This window comes from Artibeus jamaicensis, unplaced genomic scaffold, assembly GCF_021234435.1.
Source record: "Artibeus jamaicensis isolate MK-2021 breed Jamaican fruit bat unplaced genomic scaffold, CSHL_Jam_final scaffold_847, whole genome shotgun sequence".
Classification (NCBI taxonomy): Eukaryota; Metazoa; Chordata; class Mammalia; order Chiroptera; family Phyllostomidae; genus Artibeus; species Artibeus jamaicensis.
This window is the reverse complement of record NW_026522057.1, coordinates 29306-49090: the sequence shown is the minus strand read 5'-3', so window position 1 is coordinate 49090 and position 19785 is coordinate 29306. Positions and strand designations below refer to the sequence as shown.

General features: G+C 47.7%; 1 protein-coding gene across 2 annotated transcripts; it reads left to right on the top strand.

Annotated features, from left to right (window-relative positions):
* Positions 1–966: 966 nt before the first annotated feature.
* Positions 967–17736, top strand: LOC119037793 (cytochrome P450 4B1-like). Of its 2 annotated transcripts, none has more exons than XM_053660724.1 (12): positions 967–1177; positions 8594–8735; positions 8906–8950; positions 9403–9530; positions 10297–10421; positions 10797–10855; positions 11008–11114; positions 11895–12085; positions 14361–14494; positions 16603–16667; positions 16770–16852; positions 17276–17736. In XM_053660724.1, exons 1-12 carry the CDS (start codon positions 998–1000, stop codon positions 17457–17459), a joined length of 1443 nt encoding a protein of 480 aa, XP_053516699.1. In that variant the 5' UTR covers positions 967–997; the 3' UTR covers positions 17460–17736. The 2 variants fall into 2 exon arrangements, with proteins under 2 accessions (XP_053516699.1, XP_053516698.1); XM_053660723.1 differs by having other exon boundaries at positions 10704–10855.
* Positions 17737–19785: the final 2049 nt, after the last annotated feature.

Genomic DNA, 19785 nt, shown 5'->3' with positions numbered 1-19785 from the left:
AGTAATGTCAATGGGTTTTCTGCTGTTGCCAGTCTCTGGAAGCTACACCATACCTTGTTTGATTCCTTAGTTCTGTTATCTCTCTAGAAAGAGCCCTGCATTCGTGTCCTTTCATCTGAAATATCTGCAGTGAATTGTTTCCTGTGGGATCCTGACTGTCACAACCCAGGACAGGAGGGAGAAATAGCAGACTCTCTCCAGGCAAGGTTAGGGCCTGGGAAAACCTTCTTCTTTATCAGACTTTGGGCTGGGCAATTGAGGGTTACACCTGCCTCACTGTGGGGCTTTGGAGAATTCCCTGACCTTCTCTGGGCCCAAGTGGCTTGTTCCATCAATCCAGGAGGGACTGAATTTGATGATCCTCCTCATCACCCTGAAAGTAGTATGGTACATTCTTTCCTGTCAAGTTTGTAGTATGGTCTTGTGATGAAGTTGGCCCTTTTCTGACCCAGAATGTCTCTTCTGGAGCTAGAACCTAGTTTGTGACAGTGCCTCTCAAAAAGGAGACTGAAAGCATCATATGCCTGGCATTTGTGGAAGCCTCCCAGTGGCCCATATTGAAAGGGAAAGTAGAAAGTTTCCTTTGAGCCTCAGGTTCATTACCCAGAACATGGTATAGGGTGAGTATGTATGACTGCTTCATTTGGGTTAAATGAGGCTTCATTGTGTAGAAGCCTCCTGAAACAACAAGGTGCTTATATGAAAAGGCAGTTGTTATGCCAGCGATTTTACCAAGGAACTAAGGCATGATATTCCTTGTGGGATTTCTCTGAAGCCTGCTACGTGGTTTCTCTCCAGCTGTTTTGAGATTAATCAGCCAGGCTGTTTGTGCTGTTGTCTGTGACTTCAGGGGCTGATTTCTCTTCCTTATGAAGCTCCACCCTCTAGAATGTTGCTGCTGGTTTGGCTGGGGGCAGGATCAGGCAAGGTGCCAGCATGTAGAGTATAAGTGAACCAGAAAGGAGCAGGAGGAGCCTGGGTGGCTGCAATTCCAGCTATGGGGCCTGTATTACTCTACCTGAGTTTCTGTCGCCTGTGCCTGTGGGCTTCTGGACTGATCTTGGTCTTAGGCTTCCTCAAGCTCATTCATCTGCTGATGCGGAGGCAGTTTCTCACCAGGGCTCTGGACAGCTTCCCAGGGCCCCCCACTCACTGGCTCTTTGGGCATGCCCTCGAGGTATGTGGACAGTGATATGAAGAGGGAGGGGTAGAAAAAGGAAATGGCCTCTTTTTCTTCAGAGAACTCATCCCAGTCTCCTGGGGGCCAAGGCATGAGACCCTTACTAGGGCAGGGAAATGATATCCTGGGAGCCATGGTTTCCATTCAACTTTGCCACCCAGTCTTCCTCCTCAATCCACCTTCTTTGCTGTCCTTGCAGGGGGCAATTTAAAGTTGGAGCCCAAGAAGGCCACAGACTCCTTTCCATCATTTTGAGATCCAAGGTTGAAACAAAAGTCCTGCTAAGTGCTTGGTGATAACATCGGGGCAAAAATCCTGGACAGTCTGATAAAATTAGGCAATCTTGTTTAAAGCGTAATCAACATTCTCTTTGTTCTGTGCAATGTATAGATTTCAATTTTATGGTAGAGAATTATGAAGTGAAGGCAGAGATGAGTACTGTCACCCAAAGAACACGCAGGACATCTAAGCTGTTAGTGTTATTAAAGGTGGGGTTCTCCTGGCCATGGCTAAGGGCTCACTCAGGAATTGTGACATCTTCTTGGGTTCATAATCTCACTTGCTCTGCCCAGTCACTTCAGGGTGGAAAGGCCACCTTAACACCCATTGTCAGGAACACCTCTTAGCTCCCTACCTTCGTGGGGATCTAGACCAGAGGTTTCTGCACACAGGGAAAGGAATTCGTGCACTGGAACCAACCAGGAGAGTAGATTCCTTGTCCTAAAGTACCTGGAGTACTACTTAGCATATTGCCAGTAGAAGCCTGAATTAACAAACTTCCATGGGGGTATTGCTCCTCTGCCAGGTTTGGGAGCCCAGGTGTGGATGCCAGAGATTAAGGCTCAGAGAGAGGCATAATTACTTCTTCTACCTCCTGAGTACCTTCCCTGATTCAGAGTGTGGGGAATTGCTTCTCTTCCATGATTGATGCTGGAAATGAACTTGATTTTCAGATGAGGATTGCCCAGGCTTGTTCTTGCCCCCACATAATCTCCTCCCTCAGGAAGTCCAGGTAACTTTGGAGACACCCAGGAAAGGAAAGAATGCATGAGAAAGGTGAATCAGACCCAGGCTCTGCTCTGAAGAAGCTTACTGTGTAAAGGGGAAAGCTGAGACCAGAGCCTTCCCTGCCCCAGATTGGGTTAAGTGACTAACCAGGAGTTTGGATGAGCCTCTTGTTCTTGTCTGCATCAGCACTTGTCTCACTGGGGTGTCGTTTTCTGTTTATTTGTTCATCTTTCCCAATATTGACATAGAGATCTGGTCTGATTCACTCCTGTACCCTCAGGGTTTAGCACAAAGCCTGGCACAGAGTAGGCATCATTGCATGAACAAACATTGGATGGTGGAGAGTAGGGAGGGCTATTGGTAGAGGAGAGAGAGTGATGGAGAAGACAAGTGGAGGAACCAGGAGGTGTTTGGGATAGTCTTTGCTAAGTACAAAAGGAGGTGATGGAAAGGTTGAGGTAGGGCCCTAATGCTGCCATAAGAGGCATTTGGGAGACCTTTAATCTCTATTCTCTCACAACCCCTCCACTTTCTCTTGCCTCCAGTGAAGCTGGGTTTTCTAGGATGGGCACCTTGCTCCCCTACCCTCACATCAGAGTTTGCTCTTTTTCACCCCCAAATTCCACCTTCCCACTCTCCTTCCACCCACTATAAGCCACCTTGAGAGTATGTGGCAGGTCTGGAACATGGCTTAGCTCTGGCTATTGCCTCCAGCACAAGTATGTGAAGGGTCTTGGCACCCAGGAAGGGCATGGAGGGGTTGATGATCTCTGACACTTCTGAAGTTACCTGGGGATCTGTGGCCGGCTCAACAAGTCTGCAGTCCCGTTGAACTTAGCACCTCTTCTCTGGTTGGATCCATGATGCAGCTTTAGAAATAAGAAGGAGAGAGGAGTGATTATTTTCCCTAATTTGTATATGTGAAAACTGAGTCTCAGAGAGGGCAAGGAATTTGTCTGTGTTCATGTTGCAGCTCAGGAATTGACTTGAGGGTAGACTCAGAACTCCTGCCTTTTCATTCAGGATAAAATCAGGCCATAAAAAGTGACTGCAGCCCTGGCTCAATTGGGCGAAGCATTGGACCGCACACTGAAAAGTGTTGCAGGTTGGATTCTTCTTTAGGGCACATACCTAGGTTGCAAGTTCAATCTCCAGTCAGGGCATGTATTGGAGGCAGAAAACTGATGATTTTTCTCTCACATCAATGTTCCTCTCTCTCTAAGCATCAGCAAACCTATCCTTGGGTGAGGATAAAACAAAGCGATTCCTAGTCCAAGTGGTAATGGCAGTAGGAAAGGAGGAGAATGCCTTGAGGTAGATGGAAGGTCCTGGGGCAGGGAGGAAGTGTCCATGAAAATTAACTTTTCTCTTCTTGGTCTTAGGTGTAGCCTAGATGTTCAGAAGCATTTAACTGTCATGCTTCTTAATTCTCAAAATGTGTTTCCTGGAGGCTGGTTTATGTCCTGCCCTATTCCTCTAGGGTTTTGCCCATTGCACTCAGGGGGCCTGGGAGGACTTTGCACATAATGAGATCTCAGTTAAATTATTGGCCTGAGGTTTAGACCCCTAGAATGGACCCACAAATCTGACTTGTGTGTTGGGGTTGGGAGAGGGAATGCCAGTTGCCTGCCCAGGAAAGACCATCCCTTGAAACTCCATGGAGACATCCTGACCTCAGCCCAGCAAAGAAGGGCATGAAAGTGGCATCTGGCCATGTTTTCAGGGCAAAGGCACTGGCAATCAAAGAACTGAGGACACAGGTCTTACTTCAAAACCTGCCCGTTCAAGGGGGAGATTGGTCCCCACAGCATCCCATTAGACCTGTGAGGCCAGGGGTGGGGTACTGTGTGGTTGGACCACACTGCACTTTTCTACGAGGGCACAGATATGCAGAGGGATCAGGCTGCCTGTGGGCAGACCAAAGGGTGGGTGACCAGCTGTGTGTCTTAGAAGAGCTGGCCAGGCAGCCAAGTGAACCCCCAGACAGAGGACACCCCAGGGCATTGAATGGGGCTGCAGTTTCAGTAGCGAGGTCAGGTGCTGAGGGCTCCCCTCACTTCAACTAGATTCCTGGGGCAATCAAGAGCATGTAGGAGAAAGCTGGGGTTAGGGAGGCAAGGGCTGGATCAAGCTGTGGACATGGTCAGCATGAGGTCAGGGCCTCCTGTCCTGCGTGGGGATGACACAGAGGGGCAGTCTCATGACTGAGGAGGAAGGGAGTGGGCTGAGATGAAGCAGGTCAGTCCAGGGCTCCTTCCACCCTTGAGATCCTGTGAGTCTGGCTTTTCTGTGACTTAAGCTTGTCTCCGCCCCTGTCCAATAGATCTTCATTGACTGGGGAGGGATGGAGAGGAGACCAGCTGTCATGGTGATTAGATATTAAGTTGGGAAAGAAACCCCAGGAGGTCAGGTGGAAAAATGAGACACTCAGGATGAAGGGGGCATTTCTAAAAATAAGATAAACTTTTTAAGTGTGTGCCCCAGGGCAGTAAGACACTTAACAATGACCTTACCTCAGCCCCCTGGGTTAAACTCAGGATGGAATTCCAAGGCAATGAGTGAGAAGATCAATGGGGAGGTTTCACGTGACTGTCCAGAGGGTCTGGGAGGAGAAGAGCCCCAGAGAAGGCAAAAAGATGGGTGGCTGGAGACAAAAGTAGCCATGTCACATGTCCAGGGCCCTTGGGGAAAATGGCTTGGGTAAGGCATTATCAGATGCTCAGTGTCCTTCAAGGTTGTTTCCTGGCACAAGTGGATTTGTTGCATGGGTAAGGATCATGCAAGGGAACTTTATTGAAGAAAAAGCAGGGCCAGCACTTGCACAGACCTCAACATGATTTGCATATCCTAGGATTTTGCAGCGCACAATTCATGCACCCGAACACAGCAGCCCTGACAAACTTCACTGGCAGTAGGGAACCTGGGGGCATTCACCCGAGAGAGTAATACTAACCTACAAGCAATAAGCAAATCAATTCTCATCTGAACCTCAGTTTTCTCATCTGTAAAATGGGAGCAATTATCCATTCTGCATGAGGCAGTCTGTCAATTTAGTTACATATTACCAGATATATAGGAGATACTGAATGCATATCTGTTCCCTTCCATTTCCTATTTCAAGAGATAGAATGCAGCCCCGACTGGTGAGGCTGAGTTGGTTGGGTGTCTTTTACAAAGCAAAAGGGGACTGTTCCCATTCCCAGGCAGGGGCCCTGCCTGGGTTGGGGGCCGTTTGCATATGATGCATATGATAGGGAACAAACTGATGTTTCTCCCTCACATCAGTGTGTCTTTTTTTCTCTTTCTCTCCCTTTTTTCATCTCTACAACGTAAATAAATCTAATATTTAAAAAAAACAGAGAATGTAGAAATAAGCAGCAAATGTGGATTAGCCAGAGCAGGCATGTAGAGTCAGCTGGGAAAAACAAATAAACGTCTGCAATGCCATTTGAGCAAGACTTCGACCTGGTTTCTCATGAGACTGACTAATCCCAGACCAGTGTCCACATTAGGCAGATGCTTTGTGGACATCTGCCTAATGTGGAGTGCTGTCTCCACTCCTTTCTCGTCTTCCTCTTTTTCAGTTCCTCTATTCAGTGTATTTGTTCCCCACGCACTTTATCAAGTATGTGGTGTTTCTGAGGCTCTGTGCCGATCTCCACAGTGACCCAGACATGCCACAGATGTGATCTGTGCCCTTGAAACTCACAACCCAGAGGGGAGTCAGGGGTCCTGGGTGTGAATCGCACTTTTATTGCTAACTAACCATGTGTCAGAGCTTCCCTGCCTCATCTATGAAGTGAGAATTATGATAGTGTCTGTCTTGTAGGACTTTCTGAGGATTTAATGAAAGAATGTGTATATCAGGATTAGTTCAGTGTCTGACAACTTTAAACACTCAATGAATACCAATATGAACATTTAAAATATTTTTGGTCATGCAAGCAAGGAATTATAACAGCAAGCAGAGCATGGGTAAGGTAGTAACAGTGCTGGAGATGCCCAGAGGAGGCAGATTTCACTCAGTCGAGGATACAGAGGTTCCTGGAGCAGGGCATTCAAGCTGGATGTCAAGGAACAGGCAGTACTCAGCTAGAGGGTATATGTGGAGCAAGGAATGGTATCAGCAAAGACACAGACACGATGCCACACCCTAGGAGACCATCTTAGTTTTAGACATTCAGACACGCAAGGCTGCCCTAGACCCAGTTAGCATCAGACATCTCTGAGGATATGGGCATCTTGCCAGCAAGGGCACTTCAGGCATTCCTCACAACATCCACATCAGCCATCAGCCATCCACCTGCTCCTAAGGGGCTGGCCAGGGGCAGGGAAATGAGACTCACGTTAGGGGGATGTATGTCCACCTTGTCTTAGAATCCGCAAGCCCTGCAAACACTCACTGACTATCCCAGGGTTCCTGCAAGAGCCATGCACTTACTCTCAGGAAAATCTAAAGCCTGTGTTTCTATCAAGTGTCTATTGCTCACTCATGGTTCTTCCTAGTCTGGATCTTATTTACCAAACAAAGTTCATTTTTGTTATAGCCATGTTGCCTCGCAACACAGTTGACATCCTACAGGTATCAAGTGTCCAATAAAACAAAGTTAGAGAGTGTAAACTAAGGTCAGCATCCATGTGACAGGGGACAAGTTTTGGTTAGTCCTTTACCCATAGGTGGAATTAACTTAGGGCAGGTTCAGAGCACATTCTTCAGTGCAGCTGGGTGCATTTGGGAGTAGGAGGTTTTGGGAGATGCTGGGAGAAAGCTTGGAGGAAGAATTTGGGGAGAGGTGGGCTTGAAGGGGAGGTAACTACTTGTTGAGGGCTTGGCTTGTGCAGAATCTCACTCAAGGTCCTTTCATGCATATTTTATCCCTTCATGACTTCTCTAGTGCTGAAGAAATCCTATCAGCTAAGTATCATCACCCCCACTTTCCAGATGAGGAGGGTAAGATTCAGAGAGCCTAAAGAACTTGCCCAAATTAATGCATCTAGACAACAGAGGTACGATTTTCTGAGGATTAAATGAAAGAATTTGAGTACAACCTGGTTGTATTCAAACCAGGTTGTCAAACTCTGATGATTGCTGGCCATGGAGTAAACGTTCCTGGTCTCCATCCCACTTCCCTTACAAGTATGTGATCCTTGGCCAGAAGTCTCAGATCTCTGTACTTTGGGCTTCTCTTCCCTCAAATGGGGCTTCATAGAATTATTGTAACCATTGGATGAGGCCAAGATGTATGGTGCTGAGAAGAAGGCCTGGCACAAGCACTTAATAAGCATTAGGTGTTCTTCCTCCCAAATGATGAAGCTCAGACTTCATTCTGAGACCCATGGGTAGGTCACTGAAGGGTCTGAAAAACCCTGTCAGAATACAGAAAAATGGATAAATACACAATAGTATATTGATATAGTGGAATGGTATGTAATTATATAAAAAAATTGACAGTTAAATGCACTAGTTTCAAAATTAAGACAAAACATGTTAATTTATCATAAGGCAGGTCTGGGAAGGCATTTATATTATACTATATATTTACATGAACACCTCTGGGTGCATAGGTATGGTTAGAAAAACTCCCAGAAGGCACACACCATCCTTGGAATGATCTCTCCCACCTCAACTCAGGCCACTGTGTCACTGTGAGGCAGCTGCTGGAAGATCCACACTTTTTCCCACCCCAGAGCCTCTATACTTGCTGTTGCCTCAACTTGGAACTTCCTTCTCTTTCTCTTCACATGGCCAGCCTCTGATCATACTTCAGGTTTCACCTTAAATGTCATCTGCAAGAAGAAGCCATGTGAATCACTGTAATCTAAGAAGGTTCCCCTGTTAGTCTCTCATAGTACAGTGCTTATTTCCTTCTTAGAAGTTACTATCATCCCCATGATTTTACTTAACTATTTACACGTCTTGTCAGTCTTCCCTACAGAATGAAAGGGCAGGGCCATGTCTGTCTCAGTCTCTTGAGACACCTAGACAATGCCTTGCAGGTAGTAGGTCCTCAATAAAAATGTATCAAATGACTCAACAGGATGCAATCATGGTGGTTTCCCTTTAGAACAACAACCTTGGATTATCTTCCTAATGAAAAGTTTTAATGCTGAAAACAAATCTCTGGCGGCAGTGTAGATAGAGTGTTAGTGGCAGGCACCAGTGGCCATAAGATGGACATATTGGGGTTGCTGAGCCAACCCAAGTGCAATAAGAGAGTGGCTGGACAGAAAGCAGTGGCTCTGTGGCTGAAGAGGAAATGGAACCAGCCAGGGATAGAACTGGGTGACAGGTTGGAAAAGGAAGAGGGATGGATACTCCCTGGGCCTTCCTGTGCAGGCTGAGGGACTCATTGTGGCTGGTAATGCTGGGTTCCTGACTGACCAGCCCTTCTGTCACCATTACAGATCCAGCAGATGGGGAGCCTGGACAAGATAGTGTCCTGGGCCCACGAGTTTCCCTATGCCCACCCACTCTGGTATGGACAGTTCCTTGGCTTCCTGAACATCTATGAGCCTGAATATGCCAAAGCCGTGTACAGTCGAGGGGGTGAGCATTCTTAGGAGAGGGCGGGACATATTGAGAGCAAAGGGATCATGCTGCTATGTGGGGAGAAGTCTTGGCCTGCAACCTACATCTGGGCAACTGAGATTCACATCCTCTTTATCAATTAGTCATTTTTGGAAATCCCCCAGTCCAGTCTTCTCTGTCTCCTACAGACCCTAAGGCCTCAGATGTTTATGACTTTTTGCTCCCTTGGATTGGTGAGTGGTCACCCTCTGTGCCCCTGGTTCTGGGTGATAAGATTCTTTTCTGCCCTGTTCCCACTCAGTCAGTTATCCAGGGAAGTGAGGGCCCAGGTACCTGATCCTTCTGGGTGTATCTCCCACCTAGGACAGGTAGGGCAATGGTGTGGGAAATGTATGAGTGTGGGGAACAGTTTCTTGGAGAAATTGGTTCTAGAGTTGATCCTTGGAGATATTGCAGGTGGTGCTGTCCAAGGCAAGGGCTTGAGGAAAGCCCTTGGGTCATGGAGCCAAGGCTGGTATCACCAGAGCCTGTGTGGCTGGGAGGTAGAGCTGGTTTGGGGTGTGAGGTTGGGTGGGGGAGGACCAGGGTAAGGTTGGGTGAGACAGGTCTGCTTAGCCTTGGACTGCCAGAGATGGAGCAGAGCTGTGTGCACTGACTAGTCCTCCCTCTCCCATCCCTTTCCCAGGGAAAGGCCTGTTGGTCCTCCAGGGGCCCAAGTGGTTCCAGCACCGCAAACTGCTCACACCTGGTTTCCATTATGACGTGCTGAAGCCCTACCTGACAGTGTTTGCTGAATCCACGAACGCCATGCTCGTGAGCTCCGTGTCCCAAGATCTTGGAGGTGGTGGCTGCCAGCCAGCCACTTTGAGCACAGCTTTCCCTGGGGGAGGACAGTGAGGGGAATCACTGAGGCCCTGAGGTCCTTCCTTCTTGTAGCAGTGCAAGCCCCCTGACACCACATGCCTGATGGGAGCTGACTAGGTTTGGAGTCCAAGTGGCCAGGCATCCCTGGCCCTTTTCTGCTCCAGGAGACCCAGGCATTCTCCACAGACCAACGGGCCTCTGAGGGACCCAATGGGGCTCCTACTGGAGCAGATTTGGGGGATGCCTGTTTGGAAATACAAAGAAGGCCATTCATGTCTAAAAAGTGTCTCCTCACTATCTACAACAACTACCTGAGACAGTGCCATCGGCAACTCTTCCTTTAAAAGGGATGTCAGGGGTAAGGGTCAGGCTCCACATCTCAGGCCCAGATAATCTGCAGAGGTTATACAGGGTTTCCTTGCCCTTGTAGAGCACTCGTCTGTCACATTACTGCAGGCCTGACTTATACACACACTGTGTTGGGAAGCTCACTACCTCTTGGCCCATCAATTCCCTTATATACAGGCAGCCTTGACAGGGAAGAAGTGTCTGTGCATCTTGTGGAAGGCCTGCCTCCTGGTCCTGCCCTCTGAGCCTGAAGCCCTGCCTACCCCCACCCCACAGTCCAGCAGGACAGAGGGCAGGCCAGGGACTGGGTGCCTGGGACAGGCTGCCTCATGGCCCCACCACATTACTTACCCTCTCTGGGCTCCAGGACAAGTGGGAAGAAAAGGCTTGTGAGAATAAGAGCTTTGACATTTTTGGTGATGTGGGCCACATGGCGCTGGAAACACTCATGAAGTGCACCTTTGGCAAAGGACACAGCGGGCTGAGCCACAGGTCAGAGGGCACTTGAGGCACCTAGTCCCAACCCTGGCCACCTCAGAGGGGAGACTTGGCAGGATTCCTGGGCCCTGGTCTGTGAGGAGACAGGGTCTTGCCTTAGGGAACCCCTGCTGGGGGGACTGGGACTTGCCCAAGGCAGGGAGACAGATTCTGGCTTAATGGCAGAGAGAGGAAAGCAGAAAGTGCTGACTTGGGGCTGGATTCCTGGTATGAAGCAGTGAGGGGCTGTGCTGTGGATCAGGGTCTGAGCATCCCTCCCCCTCCATCTCTTTGTAGGGACAGTAACTCCTATGAGGCAGTCAAGGATCTCACTCTGCTGATACAGCAGCGCGTCGAGTCCTTCCAGTACCATAATGACTTCATCTACAGGCTTACTGCACATGGTCGTCGCTTCCTGCGGGCCTGCCAGGTGGCCCATGAGCACACAGGTGGGCCTTTCCCTTTTGGCCCACCCATAGGAAGTCAGGACTCTAATGTCACTCCTTTGAGCCAGTCTGGGACACTGCCATTGTAGAACTTCTATTCCCCTGTGGGCAGAGGATGGGTCCAAGGGTAGTGACATCTTGTACTCCTGGCCTAGACCAAGTTATCCAGGAATGGAAGGCAGCCCTGCAAGACAAGAAGGAACAGGAGAAGATCCAGAACCAGAGGCACCTGGATTTCCTGGACATTCTCCTGGGGGCTCGGGTGAGTGCACAGTTCCCACCCCTTCCTGTGAATGGGTTCAACTGGGGTGTTCAGGCCACCCTCAGGGGCAGGGATCACTGCACAGCAGCAGGGTGGTTAAGGATTTTCCTCTTCTTTCTCCAGCAAATATGGCCTATTCTTTGTCCATGACACATCAGGAAAGGCTCATAGGTGGGATGGTGCAGAGTGTGGCTGGCTGTGGCTGTGGGGGGAGATATAGTAGCAGGAATCCTGGTAACAAGCCAGACAGCCCGTTCTTAGACTAATTCCAGATGTCTAAGACTCTGAAGAGTCTCAGTGCCCTAAATTTTAGAATCAAAGACTTTGTTCATTCACCCATTTATTCATTCATTTACTCACACAGTCCATTGACTCACAGAGCCCTTTCCTGGGTTTGTTCCTGTGGTAGAGATGCAGAAGAGGAGAAAGACTTGGCACTTCTCTCCAGATGTTTAGTCTAGTGGACAGGACAGGAGGTGGATGCTGACAAAATGTCTCCCTGTGTCTGGTGGTATTCTGTGTGCTAAAGGAGCAGAGTCAAGAGTCCATGCTGGGAAATGTCACAGGTCACTTGGCCAGAGGATCGGGCATGAGTCCTAAAGTAGGTGGCATGCAAGCTGAGTTTGGGAGATCAGATAGCAATCTGGGAGAAGGTCCTAGCCTCCAATCTGAAACAGAGCTTTCTCTACCTCCCTTGGACCTTCATTTTACAATTGCTGTTATGAGTACTTCTTCATCCCCACCCCAAATGCCTTGTCTATTATGCCTATCCTAACCCAGGATGAAAGTGGGAGCAAGTTGATGGATGCAGAGCTCCGGGCTGAGGTGGACACATTCATGTTTGAAGGACATGACACCACCACCAGTGGCATCTCCTGGTTCCTCTACTGCATGGCCCTATACCCGGAGCACCAGCATCGTTGCCGGGAGGAGGTGTGTCAGATCCTCGAGGACAGGGACACCTTCCAGTGGTGAGTGGCTATGGGTAGCCCAGGCTGTCCTGCTCAGCTCAGGGGAAAGGCTGTGCCGATGTTTTCTGGTGTCATCCCTGATGACACAGTACCATCTTGGACATAGGTGAGAACAGCAACCACTATCCTGTTACCTCCAGTATAAGAGGATGCACTTCTGAGGCCATTCTTTCACAATAGAGCCTTTTTAGATGTCAGTAATGTAGAGAAGGTGATGAACAGATGGCTGATTTCTTGTGTTGACTCTGATGGTAGAACCTGAGTACCCTTCTGGCCTTCTGGACAGAGCAGGGAATGCTGGGAGTCAAAGAGGTAGAAACTGAAGATGAACAGATTTGATAAAGCCAAAGGAGCTAATCTGCCTGTCTTCAAGTGGCCATGTGCAGCCTCCAGACCCACTGGTGAAGGAGGAAAAGCTGTTTTCCAAACTCCATCACTCAGAAACTTCGAATTTTTCTGTCATTTGGTTCACATTTCACTTGTTACCACAACACCACTGATGGTGACCTTTTTTTGCAGCAGGCTCTCTAGGAACCTTCCACAGCTTTGCCCTCACACCTCTGTCTCCCTGCCTTCTCCCTTCTCATCAGAACCTGGGCTAGGTACCTGGTAGGGGTGCAGAAAATGCTCAGTTGGGGAGAGAAAGTTTGGATGCATTTAAGGGAGATCCACATACATCCAGGGTCTAATATTTGGAGGATGAAGTCTCTGTAACTTATTTTTACGGGATGAATGTTGGCAGTCTTCCACAGTGTCCAGCCAGGTGGTAGGTACTTTCAGGTGTGTGGGTGAGAAGAAGAGGAGGAGGAGGAGCCAAATTGCTGTCCTTGGTAGTTTTTAGAGAGATTAAGTCACATAACTGAAATGCGAGAGAAATCTAAAGAATGAGTGACAACATGTTGCAGGCTGACCAATCAGAAGAGGTAAGGCTAAAGTTGGCTTTCTAAGGAGGGGTGAACTCTAATGAAGGGAGAGAGCCAGGAATTCTAAAGTGGGTAACCACATAAACAGGCCTGGAGGGAGGGAGCTGAAATACTGGGTTGGTCAAAATGTGTGTTTGTTTATTTGTTTCCTGTAAGATGCCTCTAGTAACACTTAATTTTCTTTAAATTTGTTTGAACGGATTATGTTAGATTGTATTGTGACAGCTGTCATATGAGCATGCAGTATAAAAACATCAAAATTGGTGAATTTTTTGTGTAGTCATTTTAATATTAAAGATGGAAGAAAATATGCAATGGTGTTTGGCATAGTATGCTTTATTATTTCAAGAAAGGTAAAAATGCAACTGAAATGCAAAAAAAATTGTGCAGTGTACAGAGAAGGTGCTGTGGCTGATCAAACATGTCAAAAGTGGTTTGAGAAGTTTCATGCTGCAGATTTCTCACTGGACAATGCTCCATGGTCAGGTAGACCAGTTGAAGTTGATAGCAATAAAATTGAGAAATTAATTGAGAACAATCCACATTATGCCTCGTGGGAGATAGCCAACATACTCAAAATAGCCAAAGCAATAAAGTTATTGGTGAAAAAATGTGTCTTCTATTTTATGGAAAAGGCTAAAGGGGCTTTTTGGCCAACCCAATATTTATTTTATTTTCACTTCATTCTATCTAGAACTTGAAGCAACTTAATGGATTCAATAAAACAACAAAGCACAAGTGGAAAAAAAAAGGACTTGAAGGGGAAAACCTAGGGGCTACAGAATAAGGTGTTGCCTAGTAGTTATAGTTGGACCTCACATTTGGGTGTGAACTTCCTAGTGGCAAATGGGAACAGAGAAATTATATATATACATACATATACATATATATATATGTATATGTATATATATTTATCTATTTACCTGAGCTTGTCATTGCTCATGTGTTTATTACTGTACTCAGCAATGACTATTAGCCACTTTTCCTTTTCATTCCAGCTCCACAGGGGAAAACTAACAGACACTAAGGGACTGTCTCTTGTGGGGCTTCTCTGGGGCTCTCAGAGACACAGGAGTGACCTTGTCTCTGATGGCTGGGTGCACTCACATGTCTAGGGTCCTGTGCTTTTCCTTCCTAGCAGTGAGGATGGGGGAAGGATGAAGAAAAGTGGAGTCAGAGTCCCTGGCATGAGTGGCCACCCTAGTGCAGTCTCCTGAGCACCTGGTGCATTTGTGTTTCTGTGAGCCTTGGGTGTGTGATAGTGGTGAAGGGGAAGTGGAGGCTGGAGCCTGTCTTCCCGCAGTACCCGGTTGCTGCCCATCTTCAGAAAAGTCTGGTTGTGTTACCAGCAGGGATGATCTTGCCAAGATGACCTACTTGACCCTGTGCATCAAGGAGAGCCTCCGCCTCTACCCGCCTTTGCCTCAGGTGTCCCGCCAGCTCAGCAAGCCTGTCACGTTTGTGGATGGCCGCTCTCTACCTGCAGGTGGGAGAGGATGCATTTGGGGCTGGAACTGGAGTCTTTGAGGATGTTTCTCTGACACTCTCTGTGCCTTTGGCTGAGTCTTTGCGTCCATGGCAAAGAACTCATGCTTGGTGCTGGCCTGGGTCCAATCCTGGCTCTATAACATGGGTAAACCCCTTTACCGCTAAATTCTTTTTCTTCTTTAAAATGGGTCTGAGGCAAATGGTGTTGGGAGAACTGGACAGCTACGTGCAAAAAAATGAAACTTGAGCACCAACTTACACCATACACCAAAATAAATTCAAGGTGGATAAAAGACTTAAATATGACACCATTAAAGTCCTAGAGGAGAACATTGGCAAGAAAATCTCAGATATTCCACGCAGCAACATTTTTACGGATATGTGCCCTAGAGCAAGGAATATAAAGGAAAGAATAAACAAATGGGATCTCATCAAAATAAAAAGCTTCTGCATGGCTAAAGAAAACAGTATTAAATTAAAAAGACAACCAACTGTATGGGAAAACATATTTGCCAATGATACCTCAGACAAAGGTTTAATCTCCAAAATATACAAAGAACTTACACGACTCCACTCTAGGAAGACATCGAACCCAATTAAAAAATGGGAAAAGGACTTGAACAGACACTTCTCTAAAGAGGACATACAGAATATCCAGAGACACATGAAGAGATGCTCAATATCGTTAGCTATCAGAGAGATGCAAATTAAAACCACAATGAGATACCACTTTACACCAGTCAGGATGGCTATAATAGACAAAGCAACAAACAACAAATGTTGGAGAGGGTGTGGGGAAAAGGGGACCTTAGTTCACTGTTGGTGGGATTGTAGACTGGTACAACCATTATGGAAAACAGTATGGAATTTTCTCAGAAAAATAAAAATTGACCTGCCTTTTGACCCAGCAATTCCACTGCTAGGATTATACCCCAAGAATCCTAAAACATCAATTTCAAAGAACCTATGCACCACAATGTTCATAGCAGCACAATTTACAATAGCCAAGAGTTGGAAGCAACCTAGGTGCCCATCAGTAAATGAATGGATCCAAAAATTGTGGTACATATACACCATGGAATTTTATGCAGCAGAGAGAAAGAAGGAACTACTACCTTTTGCAACAACATGGATGGAACTGGAAAGCATTATGCTGAGTGAAATAGGCCAGGCATTGAAGGACAAATACCATATGATCTCACCTTTGACAGGAAGCTAAAGAATAAAACAAACAAGCAAACAGAATAAAAACAAAGACGCTGAAATAGAGAACAAGTGGGCAGCGACCAGAGGGGAGAGGGAAGGGAACTTAAGGGGAAAAAAGGGGGAGGGATTTTGAGGAACAAGTATGAAAGACACAGAGATGAGGACTGGGGGGGGGGAATGGGAGGGAGAGGGGAGACCGGGCGGTGGGGTGGGGTGGGATGGGAGAAATAGATAAAAAAAATGTACTTGAAAAGTAACTAAATAAAATTAAAAAAAAAAGAATTTGAAAAAATAAAAATAAAAATAAAAATAAAATGGGTCTGAGGAAAGACCTGCCTTACAAGGTTGCTTCCTGGAGTAAATTATCAGGGATGTCTTGTATCACCATGCAAGTTGTTCCCTGAACAACTTCAGGAAGCATCATTCACATAGACTATGATGTGTGCAGTGCTAACCTGTGCAACTCCATGAGGGAGCTTCATAAAGAAAGTTCAACTCCATATCTGGCACATGGTCCACATGCAATGACAGGTAGCTGTCACTATTGATAGCATAATGCTATGAATAACTTCTTTTAACAGTCAATTCACTGAGAGCCAAAAGCGTGTAATGGTCCTTGTGTGTCCCGCCTTGTGGTGGGTGTGAGTTCAGTCCCTTTTTGTTCCATTCCACAAATGTCTGTGTCTGATGCTGTGCCCAGTGCTGACCTATAGGAAGTAGGCATGATGATAAGCAAAAGCACTTGATGTGTTGAGAGTTGTCATGAACCTTCTGTCACTAGCTGTGCTAAGGCAGAGGCTGGTGTCCAGTTAGGCAGACATGACGGGACCCGGGCCTTGTAAGGAGGTGGGCCTGGCTTCCCAGGACCACCTGGCTACCTTCGCCCTGCTCTGCCCACAGGAAGCCTGGTCTCTTTGCACATCTATGCCCTCCATAGGAACAGCGCAGTGTGGCCTGACCCTGAGGTATCCCATTCCTGAGGTTGGAGGTCAGAGGGGGAGGGAGGCTGTGGGGAGTCAGCCTCCCTTTGTACCTGGTGTGTATTTAAGCCTGGCCTGTCCCCTCAGGTCTTTGACCCCCTGCGCTTTTCACCTGAGAATGTGGCAGGACGCCACCCCTTTGCCTTCATACCCTTCTCTGCTGGGCCCAGGTAAGGAGAAGCCCCACATGTCCAGCCCCTCGGGACTGAGGAGGTGGGGTGGAGGATGTCTTGGGGGAGGCATCACTTTGGGGAACTGTGTGATGAGGGGGGGCCATGCTGGGTTGTGCTGATTCTAACACAGGGTAAGTTCCAAGGACTTTCTTCTTGCCATTAGCATATTCATGTTGCTAGCAGGGGGAGGGGTGGCTGAGTCATTGCAAGAGAGACCCCAAGCCAGAATCCTCAATGGGAATCTACTTACCAGTAGTCTGGGACCCTACCTTATGATCTGTTTCTAAAGCCCAGGTTGATCAATCTATCAGTCAATCAGTCATGCAAAAATAGTTATTGATTTCTGTTGGCCACTGAGAGCACTGGATTTCACCACTTCAGAACCCCATTCCTGATGCCTCTTTGTGTTGCTCACTGCAGGAACTGCATCGGGCAGCAGTTTGCCATGAACGAGTTGAAGGTGGTCACGGCCCTCTGCTTGCTCCGCTTTGAGTTTGCCCTGGACCCTTTGCGGCCACCCATCAAGAAGCCACAGATGGTCTTGCGCTCCCAGAATGGCATCTACCTTCACCTGAGGCCACTGTGCCCAGGTTCTGGGAAGTAGCTCTGCCAAGAGTAGGGCCCCAGACAGCCCAGGCTGTGGCCTTTCCCTGGGAACTGCCCCCTCCAGGCTCGGTTGTGGAGCAGCTGTGGCTCCCTGTCCTTGGGGGGCTTGTACTGTAGAAGGGGAGCTGGTATCCCCTAGACAGTCACCCTGAGGATGGTGCCAGAAACCAGGTGTGTCTATGAATGCTTACTGTGCCTGTTTCCTGGAGCTGACCCATTCACTCAGCAAACATGTGGTGAGAACCCACTTGCTTCTAGTCTCTTCCTTTTTTTTTTTGTAATAGGCAATCTTTCTAAAATGCAGCAGGAAGTTACATTCCAGTCTGGGTGATACAGTGAACACAATGGAAGCTCTGCCCTGGGATTCCTGGTTATGACCAGGCACTCCCCCAGTCCACGTGACAGAGGGTTGGCTTTGGGGCTTGGCCGTTCACAGAGATGGGTGTCTGTGTTTAACTTTGCATATATGTTTGGAAAGTAGCATAAGGAATATTTGCCTAAAGCAAAAGTATTCAGAACAATGAATTTCTAAAGCACACACCCAGGTAACCACTGTCAAGGTAAAGCAATATGGAATATGAACTCACAGGTATTTTTTCTACCCTCCCGAGATGGGACTCTGTGTCACTACTGCCATTCTCCATCTCTGTGTCAGAGTCACCCGGTGCCCTGGGTGTATGTGCTTTGGCTGGTGAAGGTGGCAGAATGACACTAGACAGCACCTTTAGGGGAGGGTGGTGCCTGAATCAGGCCTTGAGGCAGGGTGTGGTATGAGGTGCAAAGAAGGAGTTTGGGGGTGAACTTCATTTTAGGCCCACATGATGAATCAGGGGTCCTTCCCTGGTTGTCTTCGCAGCATTTCTTTGGTGGGTACATGTACCAGTAGGGTTCAAGGTCTGTGGGAGGAACTGCGTCCTGCAGAATCCTCCAGTCCACCATGGGGGGTGAATACATTGTGCTGGACACAATCTTGCTTTTCTGGTGGGAAAATGGGCAGCAATTCCCTCTAGTGGGGAATGCTCCTAGCCCTTCTCCCAAATGGCTTTATTGGGAATTGTATACAGCATACATGGATAGCTCATAAATCAATGTCAAAAGGCTATTGCCAAAAAAATGGGTATTATCTATAGATAAAGACAGAAGGAACAGAGATCTGTCATAGGTCAGGGTCTATTAGTCATGCTGATGACAGAGGGTCTTTTTAAAAAAATTAATTGATTGATTACTTAATGATTCAAATTTTTGTTGTTTAAATATGGTTTTCTGCTTTTCCCCTGCCAGCCCACCACACCCAGAGGGTCTTTAGGAAGTATTTCATGAGATAAGGAGTTTACTGCTTATGCCTTGAACTTAAACATCTGGTTTGCATCTACAGGGCTATACAAAACAGAATAAGCCTCACAGGATACAATGTATTTATCAGGCCTGAACCCACAGGGACCTTTGGTGTCAGAGTCATGTTGTGTGTGCCACCTGCATTTTTACCTGGTTTTCCAGGGAGACTTACTAGCTCCTTTCAGGGTTTGCTCTCCCATGTGTGCAGTCTTGGAAACCACATAGAGGGGTCCCCAACAAAGGTCTAAGGCCATTAGTGAACTGCAATCCAGGAATGAGACAGGTATGGAGGGAGGGCACCTGACACCAGGGGAGGGACAAAAGAGAATTCAGGCCTCTTATCTAATGGGGACCTTTCTATGTTGCTCTGAGGAGGGACCACCTGCAGACACGTTTTCTTCCTATTGATTCCACAGCCCTGGAAGCTGGGCCCTGAGCCCCTGCTCACTCTTGCAAAGTCCTGTTAAGACCTACAACTCACTGTGCACCTAAGTCTGGGATTCGGAAACCTTAGTCAGAGTGTTCACCATGCCAGCATCATTCTCCTGTGTCCTGGCCCCGGACAGACCTCTCTCTACACAACTGAAGAAAATGGTTCAACAGCTCTTAGCTGGGAACTGGGTCCAGTGGTCACAACTAAGTTTAGTCCATGGGTGGTGTCCCCAAGTCTCCTTTTTGGACTGTCAGGAGGCCTGTGAGTCAGGATAGGATGAGGCCATCATCCCTCTTCAATATTAAGGGAAGGAACCTGCCAAGATGCTCATCAGGGAGGAGCCTGAGTGAGCTCCTGATTCTGGGCCCTTTTGACCAAGGCTCCACAGGTAGTACTGATTCTGTTTGAGGACTCCTGTTGGTGAGAAACAGAGCTGAGAGCTCTGAGGGAAAGGGGAGGCTCCACGTGGGAGGGGAGGGTAGAGGCTGGGGACCTGAGAGCACCAGAGATGAGTCCACCTCATGCTTCCAGCTCTCTAGCACACCCTGCTGTGCTA